At 40.6% G+C, this 22713-nt stretch overlaps 1 protein-coding gene and 1 long non-coding RNA gene across 3 annotated transcripts in view; one reads left to right on the top strand and one right to left on the bottom strand.

Moving 5' to 3' along the window:
- GYPA (glycophorin A (MNS blood group)) overlaps nt 1-10041 on the bottom strand; it is a 35967-nt gene extending 25926 nt beyond the window's left edge. The window contains exons 1-2 of one of the 2 annotated variants that reach the window (XM_082728288.1): nt 9820-10041; nt 5861-5932 (exon numbers count right to left, since the gene is read on the bottom strand). In XM_082728288.1, coding sequence (XP_082584414.1) covers nt 5861-5932; nt 9820-9859 — 112 coding nt within the window. In that variant the 5' untranslated portion in view covers nt 9860-10041. The remainder of the gene's footprint in view (nt 1-5860; nt 5933-9819) is intronic. The other variant, XM_082728287.1, reaches the window with a different exon arrangement.
- The window catches only part of LOC309863456, a 161355-nt gene that overhangs the window by 28908 nt on the left and 109734 nt on the right, over nt 1-22713 (top strand). The window lies entirely within an intron of this gene.

Genomic DNA, 22713 nt, shown 5'->3' with positions numbered 1-22713 from the left:
CAACCAAATTCGATGAATGAATGCAGGCTAATATTTGATTTTAAACAAAAACAGCTATAAAAGACATTCATGGGACAATTGGGAAAATAAGAATATAAAGAGTATATTATGATATTACTATTAATACTATAAAATACGAAATAATGTGATTGTTTAGGATAATGTCCATTTTCTTAGGAGGTGAATATGAAAATTATTGTGAGTGAAGTGCCATTCTGTCTGCAACTTATGCTCAAATGATACAACAAAAGTATATATATTTATACACTTATAGACAGATAAAACAAATATGGTCAATTATTCACAACTATTAAATCAGGAAATATAATATATAAATATTTCTGCTAGTCTTTGATTTTTTTCCATGTGTTTGGAATTTTTCAAAATAAAAATTTAGCGAAAAGGAGTACCATATTTGTGTATACATGAAGAAAATATAATTTTTGCTTATTTTTGTAAAAAAATCCTTCTACTATAATTGGAAGAGATCACTTTTCTTAAAAATATCTTTCATGCTTAAAACTGAGACATAGTGATTAATTATTTTTTAATAAAATGCACAAAAATTCCTTTACCTTTTTAAAAAAGATTTATTCATTTGACAGAGAAAGAGACAGTGAGAGAGGGAACACAAGCAGAGGGAGAGGGAGAGGGAGAGGAGAGGAAGAAGCAGAATCCCCACTGAACGGAGATCACTAAGTGGGGCTCAATCGCAGAACCCTGGGATCACAACCTGAGCTGAAGACAGGTGATCAATTGACTGAGCCACCCAGGCATTTGCCTTTTTGATAGCAAATGCATATGTGCACAAAAGTGGATTGCAGAAAAAATATATATATAGCAAATATAGGTAAAATGATCCTAAAACAAAAATTAAATGCAGCACAACATTAAAGGAATACAAGAGCCAAGGAATTGATACTAGGATGGGAAGCACAGGGCACTATAATATTCATTGATATAATTCATTACTTCAACATACTGAAGAATAAAAATACAGCAAAAAAACCCAGAAACTAGTAAGATGAATAGACATCTTTAAAGGAAAGTAAGCAAATGTTTAAAAAATACTCCTGTCATACTTGGTAGAATAGATATTTTCTCTCTTGATAACTGTCAGAAAATTTACTATCATACCATTAAGCTATGGAAGTCAACTTTCAATGTTTCAACTATGATGCAGAAAAGGTATTTTAGAGAATTTTAGATCTTTTCTTGATTAAATCAATGGGAAATTTCTCAATATGATAAGGATAATGTAGTGAAAGCAACAGACGTCATAATTAATGGTGTGACATTCATATTATAGACAGTCTCAAGACAAGGATGACAACTGTCACTACCATTATATAACATTAACATATATAACATTTAGAAGTTCTAACAAATGCAATATGATAGGAAAGGAGCAGCTAAAAATATTTATTTCAAGTGAAGAAACAAATTTTATTTTTATAGGGAATACAATTACCTAGTTTTGAAAATTGAAGAGAATCAACTATCTTTTTTTTTTTTTAAAGATTTTATTTATTTATTTGACAGAAATCACAAGTAGGCAGAGAGGCAGGCAGAGAGAGAGCAGGAGGAAGTAGGCTCCCTGCTGAGCAGAGAGCCCAATGCGGGACTCGATCCCAGGACCCTGAGATCATGACCTGAGCCAAAGGCAGCGGCTTAACCACTGAGCCACCCAGGCGCCCCGAGAATCAACTATCTTAACCACAAAAAAGGTTAGTGATGTCAGTTATAAAATGAACATATACAAAGTAATAAATTCATCATAGGCTGTCAATAAACAATTTGAAAATATAATGAAACGTGTTTTTTTTAAAGATTTTATTTTTCAGGGTGTCTGGATGGCTCAGTTGTCAGGCGTCTGCCTTTGACTCTGGTAGTGATCCCAGGGTTCTGGGATCAAGACCCACATCCAGATCCCTGCTCAGCAGGAAGCCTGCTTCTCCCTCTCACTCCCCTGCTGTGTTCCCTCTCATGCTGTGTCTCTCCCTATCAAATAAATAAGTAAAATCTTAAATTTTTTTTTTAATTTTTCCTTTATTTGAGCGAGTGCATGAGAGAGCATGAGGAGGGGGAGGGACGGAGGGACAAACAGACTCCCCACTGAGTGGGAGGGCTCTCTGAATCCCAGGACTCTGAGATCATGACCTGAGGTGCCCAGGTGCCCCTGAAATTTATTTTAATTAAGACATAATATAACAGAACATGTAAAATGCCTCTTCAAAACGGAAACACATAAATTTATCTAAAGTTTCTTTCAGAATTTTTTTCAATTCTTCGGAGGATGTAAGATAAGACTCAGAAGAAAAATGTGATCTATTCCCAATTCAGAGATTTACCATTACAAAGTTTTTCTTTTCCATGAGCTAATTTATTCATTTAGTTCCATCGTTCATTCTATTTTCACCTAGTAACATGGAGATACTTTCATGTTGCCTAAGGGATAGCTTTCCCAGGTGATTCTGAAACTCATCTGGAGGAACAAACAAAAACTTCTGGCTTCCGGTCAAGGCAAACTAGCTTGTTGCAGACCAAAAATCCTCCTGTCCATGATACACAGAAGAGCTGAGCCAATGGAAAGCATCCAGGGAGGGCAGCAGAGTCTACCAGAACAACAGGCTCTGGAGGTGGAGGGGAAGTGCAGTTGGGTGAGCTTGACATTGGCCACCAGCTCTCTCTCCCTGAAGACATTTATTTGTCTATTTCCAAGTGAGTCCCAAGAAGCTGTGAAACTTGTGAGAGAGTTTAATGGTCTCACAGAATGAGGGGTTCAGGGCTTACTGAGGACGAGAAGCCACAATGAATGCTACAGATTTTAAGTTGGGGCCCCCAAAATGCTACTTCCTAGAAATAGGGGTGAACAGAAAGAGAGCTTTCCAAAAGACCAAATGCTGGCTGTAGCTCTCAGAGGCTTGGTTGCTGAGTGGATTAAGATGTTTCTTCTCCAGGGCGCCTGGGTGGCTCAGTTGGTTGAGCAACTGCCTTCGGCTCAGGTCATGATCCTGGACTTTCAGGATCGAGTCCTGCATTGGGCTCCCAGCTCCTTGGGGAGTCTGCTTCTCCCTCTGACTTTTTCCTCTCTCATGCTCTCTCTCATTCGTTCTCCCTCAAATAAATAAATAAAATCTTTAAAAAAAAAAAAAAAAAAGATGTTTCTTCTCCAGTAACTGCCCCCGCAGAAGCCAGGATCTGAGCTGGCTCTGGTTTGCTTGCCCTCACTCACCTCACCCCAAATCTGACTCTGATGGATCCCTACTGTATTACAACTGAATATTTTATTCACCATTGATTTTTTAAATTCATCTTGAGTTTTTAAAAAAATATTTCATTAAAATATTTATCTTGATGACTTAAGGTTTTGGTGCCCCCTTCACTTTGGTCCTGAGGTGACAGGTTCACTCACTCTATCCTAATCCCAGCCTTGAATCCTACACTTCAAATCAGTGAAATCCATTTCATGCAATTACATTTTAGTAAAGCTGTTAAAAAATAACACAGAGAAACAGCTTCTTTTCACTTGCAATCAAGGAAATCGAAGTCAAAACATAAATATACCAGGTTGTTCACTTAACCTTTATCTCAGATAAAGACTTCTGAGATACAATTTGGCAAGAAAGTACTGAGACAGATGCCTTCAAAATATACTGATGGGTATACACTTTGACATAACTTTTGGGGAAGTGAATTTAGCAATATTCATCGAGACCTTTAAAATGTTCATATTCTGACACAAAAATGAGTCTACAAGATGTCTATCTTAGAATTGTTTAGGTATTAAGGGGGGCACTTGTGATGAGTACTGGGTGTTATACATAAGGGGTGAATGACTAAATTCTACTCCTGAATCCAGTATTACCTTGTATGTTAGCTAACTAGAATTAATTAATTAATTAATTAAAATTTTATTTATTTATTTGACAGAGAGTAGGAGAGAGAGGAAGAAGCGGGTTCCCCACTGAGCGGGGAGCCTGATGCGGGGCTTGATCCCAGGACCCCGGGATCATGATCTGAGCCAAAGGCAGATGCTTAACTGACTGAACCAGCCGGTGCCCCAAGCTAACTAGAATTTACATAAAAACCTAAACAAACAAACAAAAGACTGTAAAGCAGAAACAACCTAGGCATAGGTTGAAACATGGCATAGGTTAAATAAACTATGATTATGCATCAGCTGTAATACCATGAAACCATTAAAATGTTTTATAAGTATTATTGACTAATACAGAAAAGATGTTCTCTAAGTGAAGAAAAGTCAGGTTTCAGAATATTATGTGAAGTCATTTTTTAATGACTGCTTTTCTTTCTGTGTTCCCTCTCTCACTGTGTCTCTCTATCATAAATAAATAAAACATTTAAAAAATAAAATAAAATAAATAAAACTTTCTGAACCTCTGTTTTTTCACCTGCATAATGGGGATAGAACCTATTCCATAGAGTTATTGCCAGAATAAAATTCATGCAAGGGGCTTAGCGTGGTGCCTGGAACATAAAAAGTGTCCCGCTTGAACTACTAATATTTTCCAATTCTTCTTGTTCTCTAATGAATATGTGAAAAGTTGAATATAGGCATGACCCTTGTCCTCTCTTTCCATATGGTTTCTGTAAAGTGGAGAACTCATTGTCTCTATCATTGGGTAAATATGTTCTATCACTGGATTCACAGTACCTAGGATCAGAGGTGGTGAAAGCAGATGTGTAATTGGTGCTTGCATGGAGACTCTGAAGACATAGGAACAAGTTAAGGTCACGGGAGGCTAATGGTACAGAAGACTGATGTTAGTCGTAACGCAGTCTGATTTTCATATTGGATTAGAAGAAGCATAGCTTAGCAGAAAACCCTTCACTTGACTCATTCTCCATTTACCACCAAGGATCTAAAACTCTTCTTCCCTAAGTGAAGCCAGTTTGTCTTTCTTATTGTACCTAGTTAATTGCTTAACTTTAACACCTCTGTGAGTTATGCGCACCTTGGGGGGAAACCCAGCACTTTTGCTTGGATCTTCAAAGCAACTTGCTAAATTTGAGTCTGATTCTAAAATACCAAGGGAGATAAGGCTCTAGTGGAGGTGAGGGCAGAACTCTCTTCCTGCACCTTTGCTCTAGGGGCTGGTGTCGCACTTGGGGACTGAGAAAAGAATGTACAATGTTTTATGATTTGGGGCTTGTGATGTTTCCAGAGTTGTTTACTTTTCTAAGACAGGCATGGGCCAGAACACTCCCTAAGTCCCATGTTGTGACAGAAGTCTCTTAGGGTTCTATATGCTGCCATTTTCCTGATACTCTTAGATGCTGGAATGTGGCAGCTGGCAGTTTGGGGCTATGCATCATAACAGAAGTGTATGGGTTGTGTATCATCACAGAAACAAACCCTATAAAAATGGAAAAATTATTAAGGATGGTTTATCTCATCTGTTCACCAATAATTCTTGCTTTTGTCCTGACCAGATCCCTGAAATCAGTCTCCAGACATCGTAACCAAGTTTATTTGAGCAGTAATAACCACAATGAAATGCATCTCCCAGGATCTTAGTTTTCTTGTTAATCTTTGCCAGCATTGCTTCGTGATAAGGGCCTCTTAGAAAGCAGAGATTTGTTCAGTTTTCTTTTAAATAGTTTTTAAACTCTTCCTAATTACATTTTATTGATTCTCTTTGCAGAAAATTTAAAAACATCAAAAAAAAAAAAATCCCAACACTACAATCCCAACACTTGGAGATAACCCTGGGATGTTTCTTCTCAGGCCTTTTGTTTTAGTTTCCATCTAGGTCATGTATCACAGAAGACCACACAGAGAAGTACTAATTAAATGTACAGAAATGATGATGATGGCTGGAAAACTATTGCAAACCTGTTTCTGTCGGTAGCTTAATTTGTTCTTTCTGAGTCCCGGGATCCTCTTGGTCTTCAGCAGAAATACAACCTATAAAGACAAGTTGAGGAAATCACTTAAAATGTGCCTCCTAAATTGGTTCATAGGTATATTGAACAATCCTCTAGAAACCAAAGTTTTTAAAAAAAAGCATCAAAAGAATGTTAAATCTGGTTTCCCAATTTAAAAGTAGTATGTGTCAGGTTTTCTTTTTAAGGATTTATTTATTGATAAATAAATAATCCGAAACCACGAGTTGGACACTTAATCACCCAGGCAGCCCAAGTGTGTGTCAATTTTGAGGTACCATCCCATCTCTTGCTTCCTTTCTCTTAGGGGTCCTTCCCCAAGTGTTCATAGTGGGGTGTCCATTTCTTTCTAAAAACCCAATGTCACACCAAGCTAATAAGATTCCTAGGTTTGGGGGCTACACTGCATGTTATTTCAGGCTGAGCTTCGAGAAGTCCCTGAGGTTTAGAGGTGGAAAGGATTTTATTCTATTGTGTATAGGCACAAGGAAACCGAGATGGACTGATTCTACACAGTTAAACTAGTCTGTACCAAAATTCTGGTCATTTGTCATTTCTGTAACTACTCTTTATTGCATTTGAGTTTATTATTTATTTATTATTAATTATTTGTTTATTATTTATTGAGTTTGAGTTTATTGAGCTTACTTTGTGCCTTGCAATGTGTGGATGAATAAGTAAGGGCCCAGGTTTTACTTCGAAGAACTTTAAGTGGTCCCTGTAACCCAGCTCAGAATGCTTTCCTGTAACTTCTACATGGGCAGAAAGACACTCCTCCATCACCAAAGACAAAGGGGATGACTTCGTCATTCTAAGCACGTGCTTTGCAAACTGATGTACCTGAGGACTATGTAGGAAGAGGCTCCAGGTATAAGGGTTTATCTACACAGAGCTCTCATTTTGTCTAAACAAAGAAAGACAAATATTCTTTTCTTTCTTCTTCTCCTTCCCTTCCCCTCGTCTTCCCTCCCTTTACTTGCTTCCTTCTTGGTTCAGCCAATATCCTAATACATGTCAAGAGCTATGCTTGATTCTGGAGATACACTAATGAATAAAACAGCCATAATACCTGGGTCTTTGGATCTTCCAATTAAATCTGTATCTTATGGTCTAGAATGCAAATTCTGCATAAATATTAAAGTAAAATCAGGAAACTTTAAGAGGTCCTGCTTCATGACATTGTTTGCCGGTCAGACTGTTGCAATACTCTATTCTCAAATTCTTTCTTAGCGTCAGAATCTGATTTTCAAAGAAAAGCTTTGAACACACCAAGTTTTCTGCCCGTGTCAGAGCTTTAACCCTTGCTCTTCCCTCTTCCTTCAATGCCTTGCCCCCAGATGTCTCAAGCCAGCTTTTTTTTTTTTTTTTTTTTTGTGGTTCACTTCTCAGCATAAATGTCATCTACTCAGAGAAAAATTTCCTGCTGCCCTTTTGGAAATCAGCCTGCTGCATTACGTTTATCACCTTTCCCAGTTTGGTTTTCTTTGTGTTATTTATCACCGCTCTTACGTTAGCGGTTTACTTATTCCATTTAGTGCTGGTGTTCCCTCCCACTGTCTGCCCCCACCCACGCTGAGCAGACCCTCCCCAGGAGCTCACGGGTCTTACTGCTGCGGCCTCAGGGTCCAGCACGTGGCCCGTAAGTGTCGAATGAATACATGAATTCAGGGATCGGGAATCAAACAATCTGAGGAGAACTTACTCTCCATTTGGAGGATGACATCTGATAAATTTAGAATTAGAAATACTGGTTTTACCCTTAAGATTCCTGGGGGAAGAGAAACAATCTTCTCTCTTTATCTCTCTAGCCAAAGATGTTTAACCAGCTTCACACTTTCCAGACTCTCTCCTTCAGTTGCTGCGGGGTGGGGGGGGGAGGGGGAAGGATCCTGCTCAACACCTTTGCCTTACTCTATAAAGCAGTTACATGCAGAGAATTCTTCAGAGGGTTTCAGAAAAGGCAAAGATGGTAAGGGAGCAGCGTAGGCACTGAGGCCTCACGGTGCTTAGAGTCACATGGCCTTGGTGATCACTCATGACGTTTTCACTGAAGGCCTTAGTATACTCTAGCAAGTACTGATAGGAAGAATTTCTTTCTTTTCCAGGAATCTTTTCCAAATATCCCACCCCACTCCTGCCGCAAAACCAAACCAAAACAAAAAAAACCCCAAAAACCAAAAAACCCCAAAAGATTAATGCAGGTCCCCTTCCTCCTCTGAACAACAGAAAGAATACCTCTTCTCTCTTCCGTGTAATAGCTCTACAGTACTGGAATATATTTAAATATTATACCGTATCTCCTCTGCTTGTTTTCGCTTCTTCAAGCTAACTGTCTTTATACTTTGCTACTTGAAAAAATTAGAGCAATTTTATTAGTCTTCTGTTTTCCTGTAATTTTCCCATATTCCTGGACTTTTCGGAAATCATCACATACCCAGGTATGACAGTAATTACTATCATAGCTAAATTATTTATTAATTTGCTGTTACTTTATTTTGTCCTTATTTCATTCCTTGGAGGCATGTACCAACATTGTGTACATTTTACAGATGAAGATACTGAGGCAAAGAGAGGATATTTTGCCTTAATGTTCCCCAGGCTTTCAGAAGTGGAAGCAAATTTGAGCCCAGTCCTGCCTGTTTCTCATGCCCGCATTTTAACCATTACACTACTTTATCCCCTAATATATCTTAGAAAATGTTAGATCCTTTCCCTGTCTCCTACAGAGTGCCCAGAAGATCCCTGATCTGTGCTCCAATTTGAGTCAGAGTAATGCCTGGGAGATAAATACATTTCAAGGAACTGCCTGCTTCTTATCTCTGTGCTGGGCTCTAGTATTTCTAATACACAAAGACTGCATTTGGGAAGACATTAACCATACCACTCTCAGGAAGAAGCCAAAACTAATTGCTAATTTAATACAACTTAATAATACTCCATATTATGATCTCAGGGTCATGAGATCGAGCCTCACGTTGGGTTCAGCACTGAGCATGGAGCATGCTTGGCACTCTCTCTCTCTCTCTCTCCCTCCACCCCTCTCTGTTCTCTCTCTCTCTCTCTCAAAATAAAAAAATTAAAAAAAAAAATAGGGGCACCTGGGTGGCTCAGTCAGTTAAACTTCCGCCTTTGGGTCAGATCGAGATCCCAGGGTCCTGACATCAAGCCCCAGGTCAGGCTCCCTGCTCAGTGGGGATCCTGCTTCTCCCTCTCCTCTTTCTCTCACTATTTCCCTCTTTCAAATAATAAATAAAATCTTTAAAAATAATAAGATAAATAAAAATCAATAATACTCTATGTTAATCTTAATGAATTGATTTTGACATTTTGCTATCTCCCCAAACCACATAATACCTAAGCCAATAAGACTTGCTTTTTCTTTTTTCTCCATCATTCCTCAGTAATGGACCACAGAGTGGGAAACAACTCCCACATGAATTCAGAGTTCATGCTTGTAGCTCGTACTCTTTCGGTGGGAGAAGGAGGAAATTCGAATTCTTCAGAAAACTGTTTTGAAAACTGAGGACCCAATATCCACCTTCATTAGTGACTCTTTAATTTAGAAGTTAAACACAAAGAAGGCAACAAATTTATTCACCTGAGGATATTTCTTATGCTATTTGATACAATTGTTTTCACTGTAGCTGGACTTAGAGCTGAAGCATGCTTCTCTTAATGGAAAACTCTGATCCAGCCATAACTACTGAGCACCTGAGCACTGTACTCTGATTCCTTCCAACGTACCAGCTCAGTTCCAATAAAAATCCATTCACCAGACTGAGATCTGAGACACTAGTCATTCATTTATTCATTTGCGTAAGATAGAACTTAAAGCAGGCAGTTTATATTTTAATCTATAATTTTATATACAATATAACAGCATCATGCTAAAAAAAAAAATCCACTTACCCGAGAATAGTAGTAATATAATTACTATTTTTTCGTACATCCTGAGATCATGAGAGGGTTCTCAGTAGTCAGTACCGGGAAGCCACCAAGGACAGACTGGTATGGTGGCCCGTGGTCCCCACCCAGAAGCTGGTATCTTTCAGACACACCTTTTTGAGGCAGCACTGATAGGCCTGGGAGGTATTTGAAATTAGGCAAATTTGTCAAACATCTGTCAGTAAAGATACATGGATAGCTTCTTAGCTAGCATTATTAAAGTGTTAAGTAAGGTCTTCACTGCAGGGAATTGGTTGTTACATGTTAAATTTATTTGGCATAATTTTTTCTAAGATTTTATTTATTTATTTGACAGACAGAGATCACAAGTAGGCAGAGAGGCAGGAAGAGAGAGAGAGAGAGAAGCAGGCTCCCCGCTGAACAGAGAGCCCAATGTGGGACTCGATCCCAAGACCCTGAGATCATGACCCGAGCCGAAGGCAGTGGCTTTAACCCACTAAGCCATCCAGGTGCCCCTATTTGGCATAAGTTAAGTGCGCATTGCAAGGCAGTGGTCTTCAGCAGCTGCTCAGTTGGAACTTGAAGGCCCGAGACAGGGTCCCTGAGCAAGGGTGGGGTAGCCGTTAGGGAGCTAGAAACCTTCTCATGTTTCATGTAGAGATCCTCAGGGGCTGGGATGAAAGTGACTTCTTACATGTGAACTGAATGTATTGGAGAATTCCATTGCCATTGAGTGCTCTGAGGTTTGAAAGAACTCCCACACCCACGACAAGTCACACAGTGATCTGAGAGTGCATGAGACGCAAGAAAATTTCATTTCAAACCAGTGTTTCAATGCAACAGCTAGGACCCGCGTGGCTGCAATCAGGGCGTTCTTTTTCTCCAAAATATGCCTCACTAAGCAAGCAGAAGTGTGTAGCAGGACAATCATGCAAACACTCAAACACAAACACAGATGACCCCCAAAACCTTGTTGTAAAGCAGGTTAAAATGTGGGGTATGACCCTCTGAGGAAGGGTCATTTTAACGGGAGGCAGAAAATGAAACAAAAGAATATGAATTAGATCTGAAACTGCTCAAAAGAAGGCGATTGGGTACTCTACCTAAATCTTCCCGTTAGAGCCATGAATATCTTTCCTGCTTGCCCTAGGAAATCGACTTGCTAAGTCAACAATTTGTCAAATAAATTATATGTATATCTTCACCCAAAATGTGGTTTAAAAGACTATTTATGAAACTAACGGTTTGCAGCCTCAGGAAATGGAGCCACAGAGAGAGGAAAAAAAAAGTCTTTTACTGGGGAAAAGATGGAGAAAAATGTCAGCTAACATCCCAGACAGGGAGCTTGGAGGGACAGAGCGGGCACTGAGATGCAGGCTTCAGGGGGCACTAGGACTGAGGGTCACAGAGGGGGACTCAGAGACAGTGCAAGTATGTTAAAACCCCAGAGTCCTGGAGTCCCTCTGAAGGGCCTGCCAATTCAGGCAAAGCAATTATAGCAAAATTTACAAGTAGTTAAATGTAACCAATATTTAGGAAACCAAAATCTTGTTTAAATTTAGTATTTGTTATGGCTGGATATCAGGTTGGGTTGCAGAAATTATTCCTAGTAGACAGTCAAATAAAGGAGATTTATTTTTGAATATTAATAAGAGCAATAAGATTATTTCACATGATTTCATATTTTTAAGGTGAGAACAATTAGCATGAGCCTTAAAAATGCTATCTCCCTTTGAAAATAGGCAAATAGTCACTATTCTCACAATGGATTATTAGGCAGCTATTAAAATCATGTTTTCAAAAAATAAAGTCAAATCATGTTTTCAAAAACAGTTGATATAGAGACAAAATGGAAAATGGCAAGATCCAAAATTTTATATACAAAAATAAAATCCTGTTTGATTCTTTTTTTCTTCTGTGCTTGTTTCCTCTGCCTGGAACACACTCTCTTCTTACATGATCTATTTCTATTCTGCTTAAGATCTCAGTTTAAGAGTTCTTCCTCCAGCAAGCCTTCCCTGACTTCCTAAGTATGCATCAGGGCTTTCTGTTCTCTTATCATCGAGCTTACCACATTGCACTGCAGTCATCTTTGTGTCCTCACTGGACTACAAATTCTAAGTGTGCATGCCCAGCCTGTGGCTATCTTTCTTACCACTGAGAGCTTGGGGCACAGGTGACAATAAATATTTGTCAAATCAATGAATGAAAAATGAATATTGCACTAGAGAGGAAAGCAATTTCTTTGAGGCGATCTTGGGGAGCAGAGGTAGGTCTAGCTATCTATCTACCCATCGCCCATGTCATATCAGAGCTTCAGTTTACCTCCAGCATGGAAGTCTGTCGCTAAGGCGGAAGGAGAACAAGAAAATCAGTCTAAAATCCGTAGCATCTTCAGCCAGGAGCTTTCCTGGGGAATCACTTCATTAACCACTCTTGGAACTCCTGCAACACTTAAGCTAGTTCATTTGCTTTCCTGCACGACTATTTCGTTGTATTGGTAAGTCTTGTCTCCCTTGTTCTACCTCCAGCACCGGGCAGAATACCCTACCGAGGCTGAGGGGCAGTCAGTAATTCATCATCAGTGCTGGGACCACCAGACCACATAGGCAGCCGCCTCCATGAACAGCCCGCCCCAGAAGAGAAATGGATGCTTTGCTCTTGGTCACTAGGAACGATCAGTCAGCTCTTACCAATGTGGGGAGTGGGAATTGACCTTGGGGTAAGGACAGTTTTGTAGCTTCCTGCAGGCACCCACGTTGACCCTACCTGGCCTGATTAAAGACAGGCAAAACCTGCAGGGTTCTCAGCGTGATAACGGGAGGCGAACCGGCAGGACACACAGGGTGCGTGGAAGGAAACTGCGCAGTGACCTCTAGTGGCACATCCGCGTTAATGGAAGGAAAAATGTGAGACCTGAAAATGCAACAGAAAAAAATACTCAGATTACATCTCTCTCTTCCATGCATTTCCCCAATCTTCTTTATATTCTTACTGAAACACATATTCCAGAGCATCACAAAACCCCACCTCTGAGATACATCATGCAAATCTGTCAGACAAATTTACATACCTTTTGAGAATTTTGAGTTTATGTCTAAAATAAAACAAGTGCTTTTGAGACATTTCCTCAAACAGGGAAATCTTATTTCAGTTTCTTGGTACTGTATGTCTTTGCGCTATTTTTTCTTAATGGCCAGTAGTCCACAAGAAGGACGAATTACAATGTGGCAAAGGAGGAAAGTCAATTTGGATCTGCCAACCTAGCTCCAACTTGTTTCACCATTGTATCCCTTTTTGTCAATTACTAAGGTCCCAACTGTTTCAAGATCAGACTATACCTCCAGATCAGACCATGCTAGTCTGATCTGCCTGTGGAGAAGTCTACTGTTTGTGTTTTTCATGGAGAACCAAAGAGGGAGGGTAGATGCGGGAAAGTTGACATAATGGCTTCCATTTATCTTGTGCCCGGGAAGCCGCACTCTGCTTTGCCAGAGTGGTTTAACATCTTTCCTTGACCTTCTTTTGTTACCACAGCATTTCAAAATTGAAAGAAACACAAATTTGACAAATCTTTTGCTCAAAATAACTCTACTAGAGAGGAAGAACAGATACAGGTTTCCCCTGCTACCCAAAGGCAGAGCCTTTTCGTGAAACTTCATAAGCTAAATGGCATAAAGCAAAGAAGCGATTAGTATTATTTACATAGAAACATATCTGAGCATTTCCAGAACCCCAGAAAACCTCTTTTTGGCTTTTCTCATACCTTAGACACATCTTGCCAACAGATGCACAAAAGAAGTGGCGATAAAACACAGGAGCTTGCAGACACCCCTCAAGGCTCTGACAGCCTGATGTTGAGATGCTGCTGAGCCTAATTCCGGGGAAGGACCTTGGAGGGGCTGCTCTGGCCCTTTCGGTTTGTGCCGCCTCCGTAATGGCTTCAAGTAAAAATAAACGCTCAATGCTATTGTCATTTCTTGTCTTTTTTCCTCCTAAAAACAAAAATCCTCATCAGATTTTAACTTTTGGTTACTGGAAACAGGTTCTAACGTAGATCCTCCGTTGGAGCAGAGGGGTGCAACACAGACTTTCACAAAGCAAGGGATACCTAGAATATCATTCTTATTTTATACCTGAGAAAATCGAGAGATAGATAGGTAAGAGATTGTAAATGTATCCCTTAATTTTATTTGGCTCTAAGTGTCTTCTTATTAAAGATCGGAAAAGGATTAACTAATTTTTTTAATGAACATGAAGTATGTATTATACATATTAGGCATTTATTGGGAGGGGATTTAAGGAAAACTCTGTCCCCCCTTCGGCGTCAGGAAGATTCGTCAAGAGTGAGCTTTGCATTCCCACATAGGCAGGATCCCCTGGAGCTGAGAGAGGACTGGCTGTCTCTTGGGTTAGGTAGCCTTTCTGGAGATAGCCAAGTCCTTCCCCCGATGCTGCAGCAGCCAGCTTACACTATGTTATATTCAGGAGGAACCCCAAAGCCTCAGTGTCTTCAGCAGCATTGGTTCATTTCCTGCTCATGTTACATTTTGTCTGTGGAAAGGCTAGGGCTTCCAGGATCCAGACAGTAGTCCCCATTTGAAATCTACTACTCTTGAAAGAAAAATGGCCAAAAAGGGAAACGGCTTTTAACTGTTCTGCTGACACATGGGACATGCCAGTATTGCTCACAGTTTACTGGCCAAAGCAAATCACAGGCCAAGCTGACATCAGTGGGGCAAGGAAGTATATTTTCTCCAAAGGGAGGTCCTGCGAGTCATACGGCAATGGTGAGGCTATTTAACACACTTTCAGGAAAGGCAGTCGATAATTGAGAGCACATGATATAATTGCCATATCCATTGATGTAATTGACCATATCCATTTATACTCTCTGCCCAGCTCCGTTCTGCATTTGAGTTCGTAAACCCAGTTTAGATAGGAGAGCTCTGAAAGGCCTTCTAGACCTGAGATTTAACCCAGGTCCCCATTTCCTTTCCTTACAATCATACAGTGATGTGCTGTGTGTTGGAGGCATGCTAAGTAAATGCCCAAGAAGTCGGAAATCCTCAATGCCACATGAGGAGGCAGTGAACAAGTACTCCAGGTCGGCTTGCATTCCATTGTGCTATCCTACTGGAATGGTATCAGGCATGATCTTTCCATGGAGGCTCAACAGGTCATTTGTTCTGCATCCATTCAATCATTCAATGAATGATTAATGAGCACCTACCAGGCATTTTATCAAGTGCCAGAGATACAACCTTCAGTGACTCACCTTCCCCTTGAGGAACTTGCAGCTAACTTGGGGGGCAAATAAGAAGGCAGTTGCGTTCTGGAGTGCCTATTATATAAGCAAAGGGCACTATGGGCACAAAGAGGGGCTCCAAACTTGAAATGAAGACATTACGATGGGCATTCAGGTTTAGAATAAGTAAGTCACAGAGATGAAAAGTACAGCATAAGAAATATAGTCAATAATACTGTGATAACAGGGGTGCCTGGGTGTGTCAGTTGGCTAAGCATCTGACTTTTGATTTTGGCTCAGGTCATGATCTCAGGGTTGTGGGATCAAGTCCCAGGGGGGCTCAGTGCTCAGCAGGAAGTTGCCTTGTCCCTCTGCCCTTCCCCCAACCTGGTGCATGCTTTCTCTTTCTCAAATAAATAAAGAAAATCTAAAAAGAGTATTGTAATAGCATATGATGACAGATGGTGACTACACTTATTATGGTGAGCACTGGGTAATGTACGGAATCGTCAAATCAATATGTTGTGCACCTGAAACTAATACAGCATTGTATGTAAATTATACTTCGCTAATAAATTTTTTAAAAAGGAGGCTCCCAACTCAAGCATCAGGTTCTGGAAAGACTTTCCGGAGTAAGCAAATAGACACAGAGGTTGAATAACAAGGTCAAGGGAGAAACAAGCACATTTTAGGCAGAGAAAACAGCATAAATAATGGTCTGGAATTGAAAGACAGCACTCGGGTGGTTTGCAAAACTGAAATTCTAAAGACGCACACACAAGTGTGCACATTTACACTTTTCAATGCCTAGGATGTCAATTCTCTCTGCCCTTCACCTTTGTGTACATGAATTTGGCCCTTGTTCTGTATGTAAAGAAATACCGGGGGAAGTGTATCAGCATAAGATAGAAGACAACTACATAGTAACGTCTTGTTTTTTATTGAGATGTAACATACACAAATTTTAAGTGTGCAATTTGATGGATCAATTATATACACACACACACACACACACACATACATACACGTGCATGTGTGTGAGACCACCTCTCAGATGAGGATAGAGAACATTCCCAGAGATTTCACTCTCTCTCCCTCCCACTGTCTATCCCCCTGATCTGAGGTTGACCACTGCTCTGACTTCTAACACCATTGATGGGTCTTGTCAATTCTCGAATTTCATATAAGTCAAATGACATATTATGAACTCTTCCGTGTCTGGGTTGTTCCCTGCTTAACATAAAGTCCAAGAAATACACTCAGGTTGCTGAGGAGAACTTTCCTTTATATCACTCCGATTATCCAACTGACACCGCACACCTTACTGAAAAGATCATCTATTCCCAACTTATCGTTCCTTCGCTGAGGGTAACGTGTGCTTTTTCCTTCCAGATGCTTCGAAGATTTTCCCTTTGTCTTAGATTTTTACGATTTCGGTTATGATATGTCTGCGTGTAATTGGGGGAAGGGGAATCTGAACTTCTTAAACTTATGACTTGATATTTTTAGCTGTTTTAGAACATCTTGACCATTATCCCTTCGAATATTTTTAAATATTGTATCGCACTTTCCCCTCTGGGATTTCAGATATGTATATACTAGACTTTTTAAATTATTTACATATTTACATATTTTTTCCATTCCTTTTTTTCTTACTGTGCTTTAGTTTGGATATTATCTAATGACCTTTAATCCTGTCATCTGCTGTGTCTAGTCTGCTGTTAAATCTATATCATGTGGAGGTACCTGGCTGGCTCAGTCAGCTAGTCATCTGACTCTTGATTTCGGTTCAGGTAAGGTCTTGGAGTTGGGAGATCGAGCCCCATAACCAGCTCCATGACCAGTGGGGTGCCTACCTGGGATTCTCTCTCTCTCCCTCCCCGTATGCTCTTCTCCTCACTTGGCCCTCTCTCCCTCTCTCTAAAACAAATAAATAAAATCCTTTAAAAAATTAACCTATACCATGAGTTCTTTGATTTCTGATGTTGCATTTTTTTTTTTTTAAAGTGATGATTGTGTCGTCCTCTTCCTCATTTTACAGGTAAGGAAACGGAGAGATTGAGGAATTTTTTTTTTTTAAAGATTTTATTTATTTATTTGACAGAGAGAAATCACAAGTAGATGGAGAGGCAGGCAGAGAGAGAGGAAGGGAAGCAGGCTCCCTGCTGAGCAGAGAGCCCGATGCGGGACTCGATCCCAAGACCCTGAGATCATGACCTGAGCCGAAGGCAGCGGCTTAACCCACTGAGCCACCCAGGTGCCCCTGATGTTGCATTTTTAATTCAGAATGCTCATTTGATTCTTTTTATAGGTTCCAGTTCACAGTTAAAATTCTACCTATTTTCATTTGTTCTAAGTACTTTTTACTTTGATTTCTTGAACATAATCAATCATAGTTATTCCAGTGTTCTTGTCTGCTGACTCTAAAATCTGGACAGCAGTAGTTCAGCTTTTATCTTAGTTACTTTTATTATTGCAAAATACATGTAACATAAAATTTGTCATTTTAACAATTTTTAAGGTTATATTTGAATAGCATACTTAAGCACATTCACATTGTACAACCACCAGCTTTTGCTTTTAAAATTAATAATTTGGGAGCTGTTTTCCTGCCTCTTTCATACCTCTTTTTTTTTTTTTTTCCCCTGCAGGACATTGACCTTAGCTTTCTAGGTTCCCCCATACAGATTCAATGAAGATGTCCTGAGGAAGGGATTCATTTGTTGGAGGCTCTGGCAGGAGTTTGTTTTTCCAGTTTAGCTCCCTACACTGCTGAGCCATTCTAGAATTCAGCAAGTGCCCTACTGGAGCAACAGGCTTTGTGGTTGGGACTCCACTAGTTCCCAATCTGTTATGCCAGCCCCGATGAACCACCAAAATCTCTGACAGTCTCCCCCTCCTCTCCCAGTGTGTTTCTGCTTGCAACCTATTAATGTTCCCATGGAAGAAATCAACAGATAGGTGAATTCCTCCAGGGAAAGAAAAGATTCCCTCCATGTAACTCTGTAACTCCCTATTACCTCCCATATCTGCAGAAGGTTGTGAAGCCAACAGCAGTATGTTCCTGAGGATGTTCTCACCTTTTCCCCCAGTATGCTGAATTTGGAGAAGTAGTTGGATCACGTATTTCAAATATCAAATATCAAAGAGCCAAGAGTCATTTTCAGTGCTTGATTACTAATGCTTTAAAAGCTTAAAAACTGGGTCATCTGAGTGGCTCAGTCATTAAGCATCTGCCTTCAGCTCTAATCATGACCTCAGGTTCCTGGGATCAAGACCCTCATTGGGCTCCCTGCTCATCAGGAAACCTGCTTCTCCCTCTCTCACTCCCCCTGCTTGTGTTCCCTCTCTCCTATCTCTCTCTCTGTCTAATAAACAAATTTAAAAAAATATTTAAAACTTAAAAACTCACTCAAAGAAACTGGTGATATTTTATAAAAATCTGGGATTATTCATCCCAATATCCCTTATGTTTTGTCTTTCTTGGCTGCACTCTTGGAGTCAGAGGACAGAAACTATGGGGCTTGCTGTAATAATAAATATAAGTGAGCCTCTATAGGCCCTCAGAGCCAGCCAAATCCAAAATAAGTGCATTTATTTTCAGGTTATAAAACTGTAGGATACTTTCTACACTGCTACTCTGTTGGCTTTGTCTGACAAATCCACGACATTAATAAAAAGCTACTGAATACTAACCAAGGATCAGGCATTGTACTAATTACTTCTTGTGGGTAATATATTAATCCTTGTCATGATTCTATGAATTAACTACCATTCCCTTAACATGTTGGATTAGAATCCAAGCACTCTGCTACCAAAGCCCAAGTTTATATTCTGCAAACTCTATTCCCTCCTGTTTTACTAGACCATATCATCAGTTAGCATGGTCTGGAAGGACAGGGACAGACCAAATACTAAAGTTAGGGCATTGTTCCCTAGTTGCATGCAGGAGTAGGTAAAGAGGCTTTAAATAGAGACTTCTCTGTGTCCTGAAACAGGTGCATACTGTTCAGAGGTGTGAACCTGACTCATTATGGCTAGGGAATAGAAAGGGAGAGGTGAGAATGGCAAGAGATATGGCTAAAGATGGTGGTCAGTGAGATCATAAGGCATGTTAGGATTTGGGGTTTCATACCATGGACAACCGGTAAGCCACGCCGGGCTGTGAAGCAACATGGGGCCATACTCTCCCCAGAATGGAGCACAGCTGCTAGGGAGGTGACTCCGCTGACAAGAAGAGTAAGAAGGCCTTAGCAGAAACTGAAGAACAGAAAAGCCAGGTGTTTGAATAAGCCGGCCCTTGAGGAGTTAGCTGAACGGACTCAACAACTGTTTAGACCTCAATATTGAATGGTCTTGTGTTTAACTGGATAAGGGGAATGAGAGGAGGCCGCATGTTGCTTCCAAGCTTTCCAGCTTGTGTGACTAGGTAAAGTGTGGTCCCATTTATAGAGATAGGGGATTCTGCAAGGCAAACCAGGTCTGTGAAGGAAGATTGTGCGTTTCATTTGGGTATGCTGTGTTTGAGATCTCTCTAGAAGATCCCAGTGGAGAGGTTAAGTAGGAAATGGACAATTAAATTAGGCCCTCAGAAGAGGAATCTGGACTAGAGACAGAGGCACAGAGGGGTCCCCCAAAAATGGAAAGAAGGGAACTGATACTGGATAGGAGGCAAGGCAAAGTTTGTACTGTCTTTGGCTGAGGGGACAGGTCCTAGAATGTTGCTAACGCTTCCGCTCCGGAACTGGAGACATGGAGGTAGCCTAAGCCATTATCATCTCAAGTAAGTTTCAGGTTCCTTTAACATCCAGCTGAAACCTTATAAAAGATATATATTTTTTTTTTTGGCCCAGAATTCACCCCTTTTCTTGGGGTACTTTCCTCCCCTTCAGAGGTAGGCCCACAGATGACATGTATTTTATTTTATGACCCTTAGTTTTGACCATAGATGATTAGCTCATACATGGACACCTGATCCAACCATCCAATTCCCCTCTGGAGAATATTTTATTGAGAAACACAGAAGAAAGGAAGTTAGAGGTTAAGCTCTATTAATGATGGCATTCTCAGGTCAGCCTCAACAAAAACGTCCTGAATTCCATGGAACTGCTGGGCCTCCAATCCTTTCTGACGCCTAGAGTCTGTGAGGTAGCCAGCTCAGTGTCCGTGCAATAAATTCTCCCATTCTAGGAAGCCATTTTGAAGTGGGTTTGAAATACTTGTAACCAAGAGAATCTTAATGAGGACTGGCCTTGATGTGCCTAATTAGGGAATCATTACCAGAATGAGGCAAAGCTGAGGCTGAGCTGAACTGGCCAGGGACCAAGAGAGGCAGCTTCACCAGTGCCCACGACAGAAGCGAAGACTGAGGTGACAGAGCCCCCACGACTGGAGGGCCCTTGTATGCGCGGCTAATCATGTGGGATGTTGAACACAGTCTGCATATGTCCCTCAGTCCTGCCTTGACACTTCCATAAGTAAGATTTGAGCCTCCACTCTCTCTTCCAGACAAACCCCGCTGCGTCTTGTTGTTGTTTGTTTGCTTTTAACTATCTGTCTAGAGCAGAAGGGATTCAATTACCCTTTAGCCTTCAAACTATGCCAAAGGATGGTGCTGGCCTTCTGTGGCTTGGAGCAAACTCATATTACACAAATCTGTTTCTCATTTATGTGGTTCAGCCATAGAGGCGGGGCTGTTTTTTTTTCCCTCATAGAATGTGACAGTACAGAAGGCCGGCATCCTTTTTATTCAGACATTCTGTTCAGATCCTGGACATAGGAGGGAAGGAGAAGAAAGTACTGGAAAATTTTAATGTCTATCTTTTTAGGACTAAAGCTCTGAGAACAAGAAATGATAGGAGAAGGCATTTCCAAACACACAGTTAATTACTAAGTTACTCGACTCAGATTCTGTTAGCTGGTATGATTTAATAATTGAGTCATATGGTAAGGTTTCTAATGCCTTCACTACAAACACTGTGATTGATGCTCAATATAGCTGAAAAGTATACGCAGGAAAACACTGTGTCATAAGAAAGAAAGCAGTCGCGGTAATGGGGTCCTACAGTAGCTTCTGTAGTGATTTAGGGATTTCCCTGTTTAAAATTTATAGATGATAGTTATTCTTTAAGATACCATACCAAGATACCATACATAAAACTATGTATATTCACATGGTATTCTGAGTAGAGAGACTCAACCACAGAACGATGCTTGAGCTGGTTCTTGCTAACCAAGCCCAGGAGAAACTGTCCTTTAACACCTTGCTCCTGGATCCCCTGAGCTAGTCTTTTTATTTATTTATTAATTTTCGTTTTCATATTAAGTTTTGGTTTACATTCCTTGCCAGCATTGATTTACAGTAGAAGGCACCCAAAGAAATTTGGGATCTGAGGCAACGCCACGCCAGGGGAACTGGACAGTCAGATCCAGCCGGGATCTTCTAATCAAAGTGTCAGCATCCTTGGGACATCTGTCTCTTCCTGTCTGAGGAGACAGCCCAGGAGCACCACCCCCGACCCCATCTCTGGAGGTGGTGTTTCTACTTTTGCTATTCGATCTTGGGAAAAAGCTCGCATGGCCGGTCATAGCTGTTGGGAGGCCAGCAGCGCTTAAAGATCATGGCTTGAAAGCAGGGCGAGTTGGTGGGACATTGTTACGCGTCTTTCCACTGAACCAGATGATGTTTCGACTGCAAAGACCGGTTTATACATGTTGCTCTGAGGCTGTGTCTCTCCATCATTTTAGGTCATGCTACTCACCCCTTCCATCCCTCCTCAGTTTTAATCCATTCGGGAGATTTTACTGGTTTTCACTTTCTGTAACTGGTCTTCAGAAATGAAGAGTATACGGACACAGCCTTTAAAAAAATGACACAGTCCAGTGAGATTCTAAGACATCCTCCTGGGAGGGAGGGGGCATGTGTAGAGTGGTTGCTGAAAACAGTACATCTCTTTGACAGTGGAAACTCATAAACTAGTATAGCCAGGAAATTTAATTTACACATTCAGAAGGTATTGCAGAATGTGTTACCCTTACTCGGATAATTGTGAAAACAGATGTCCAGAATTTCTCTTTTCCCCGTTTTCCCTTTAATTTGCAAACTTTACGTGGGCATTATTTATCGTTTAAGAGGGAAAAAAAGGAGAACTGTGTATTCACCCTGTGAATGCAAAAACCATTCAAAAAATTTAATCCTTCAGCAACAACTTTCCATGGACGGCCTATGGCTGAGAGCTGGGACCTAAATACCTTATGTGAGATGAGAGGGTTTTGCTGCTGTGGGAACTGTACGTGTGCATGTGTTTACAAAACAGAATTCCTGAGAAACTCTCAGCATATTCCTTTTCTCAAGCGCCATAAGCTTGTATTAATGAACAAGGGCTATTAAGCAGCTCACATGCAGCATTTTGGGTTACGCTTGGTTCCATCTTCAGCCACAAGCCCTTCAGGGAATCTCACGTGGTGCTTCTGTACGTTGTTGTCAGAGAGTTCCCAGTTTACCATATGCTCCCTGTGAATGACACCTCAGGCGTGTCTAGGGGATCCTTTCTTAGAATAACCTGGCAATTTGACAAGATGTATTGAAAACCATGCCGTGATGGGACACCTGGGTGACTCAGTTGGTTAAGCAGCTGCCTTCGGCTCAG

The sequence above is a fragment of the Mustela nivalis genome (genome assembly GCF_964662115.1).
Source record: "Mustela nivalis genome assembly, chromosome: 4".
In the NCBI taxonomy this organism is placed as follows: domain Eukaryota; kingdom Metazoa; phylum Chordata; class Mammalia; order Carnivora; family Mustelidae; genus Mustela; species Mustela nivalis.
Note: the sequence above shows the minus strand (reverse complement) of the source record. Positions and strands in the feature narration are given on the sequence as shown.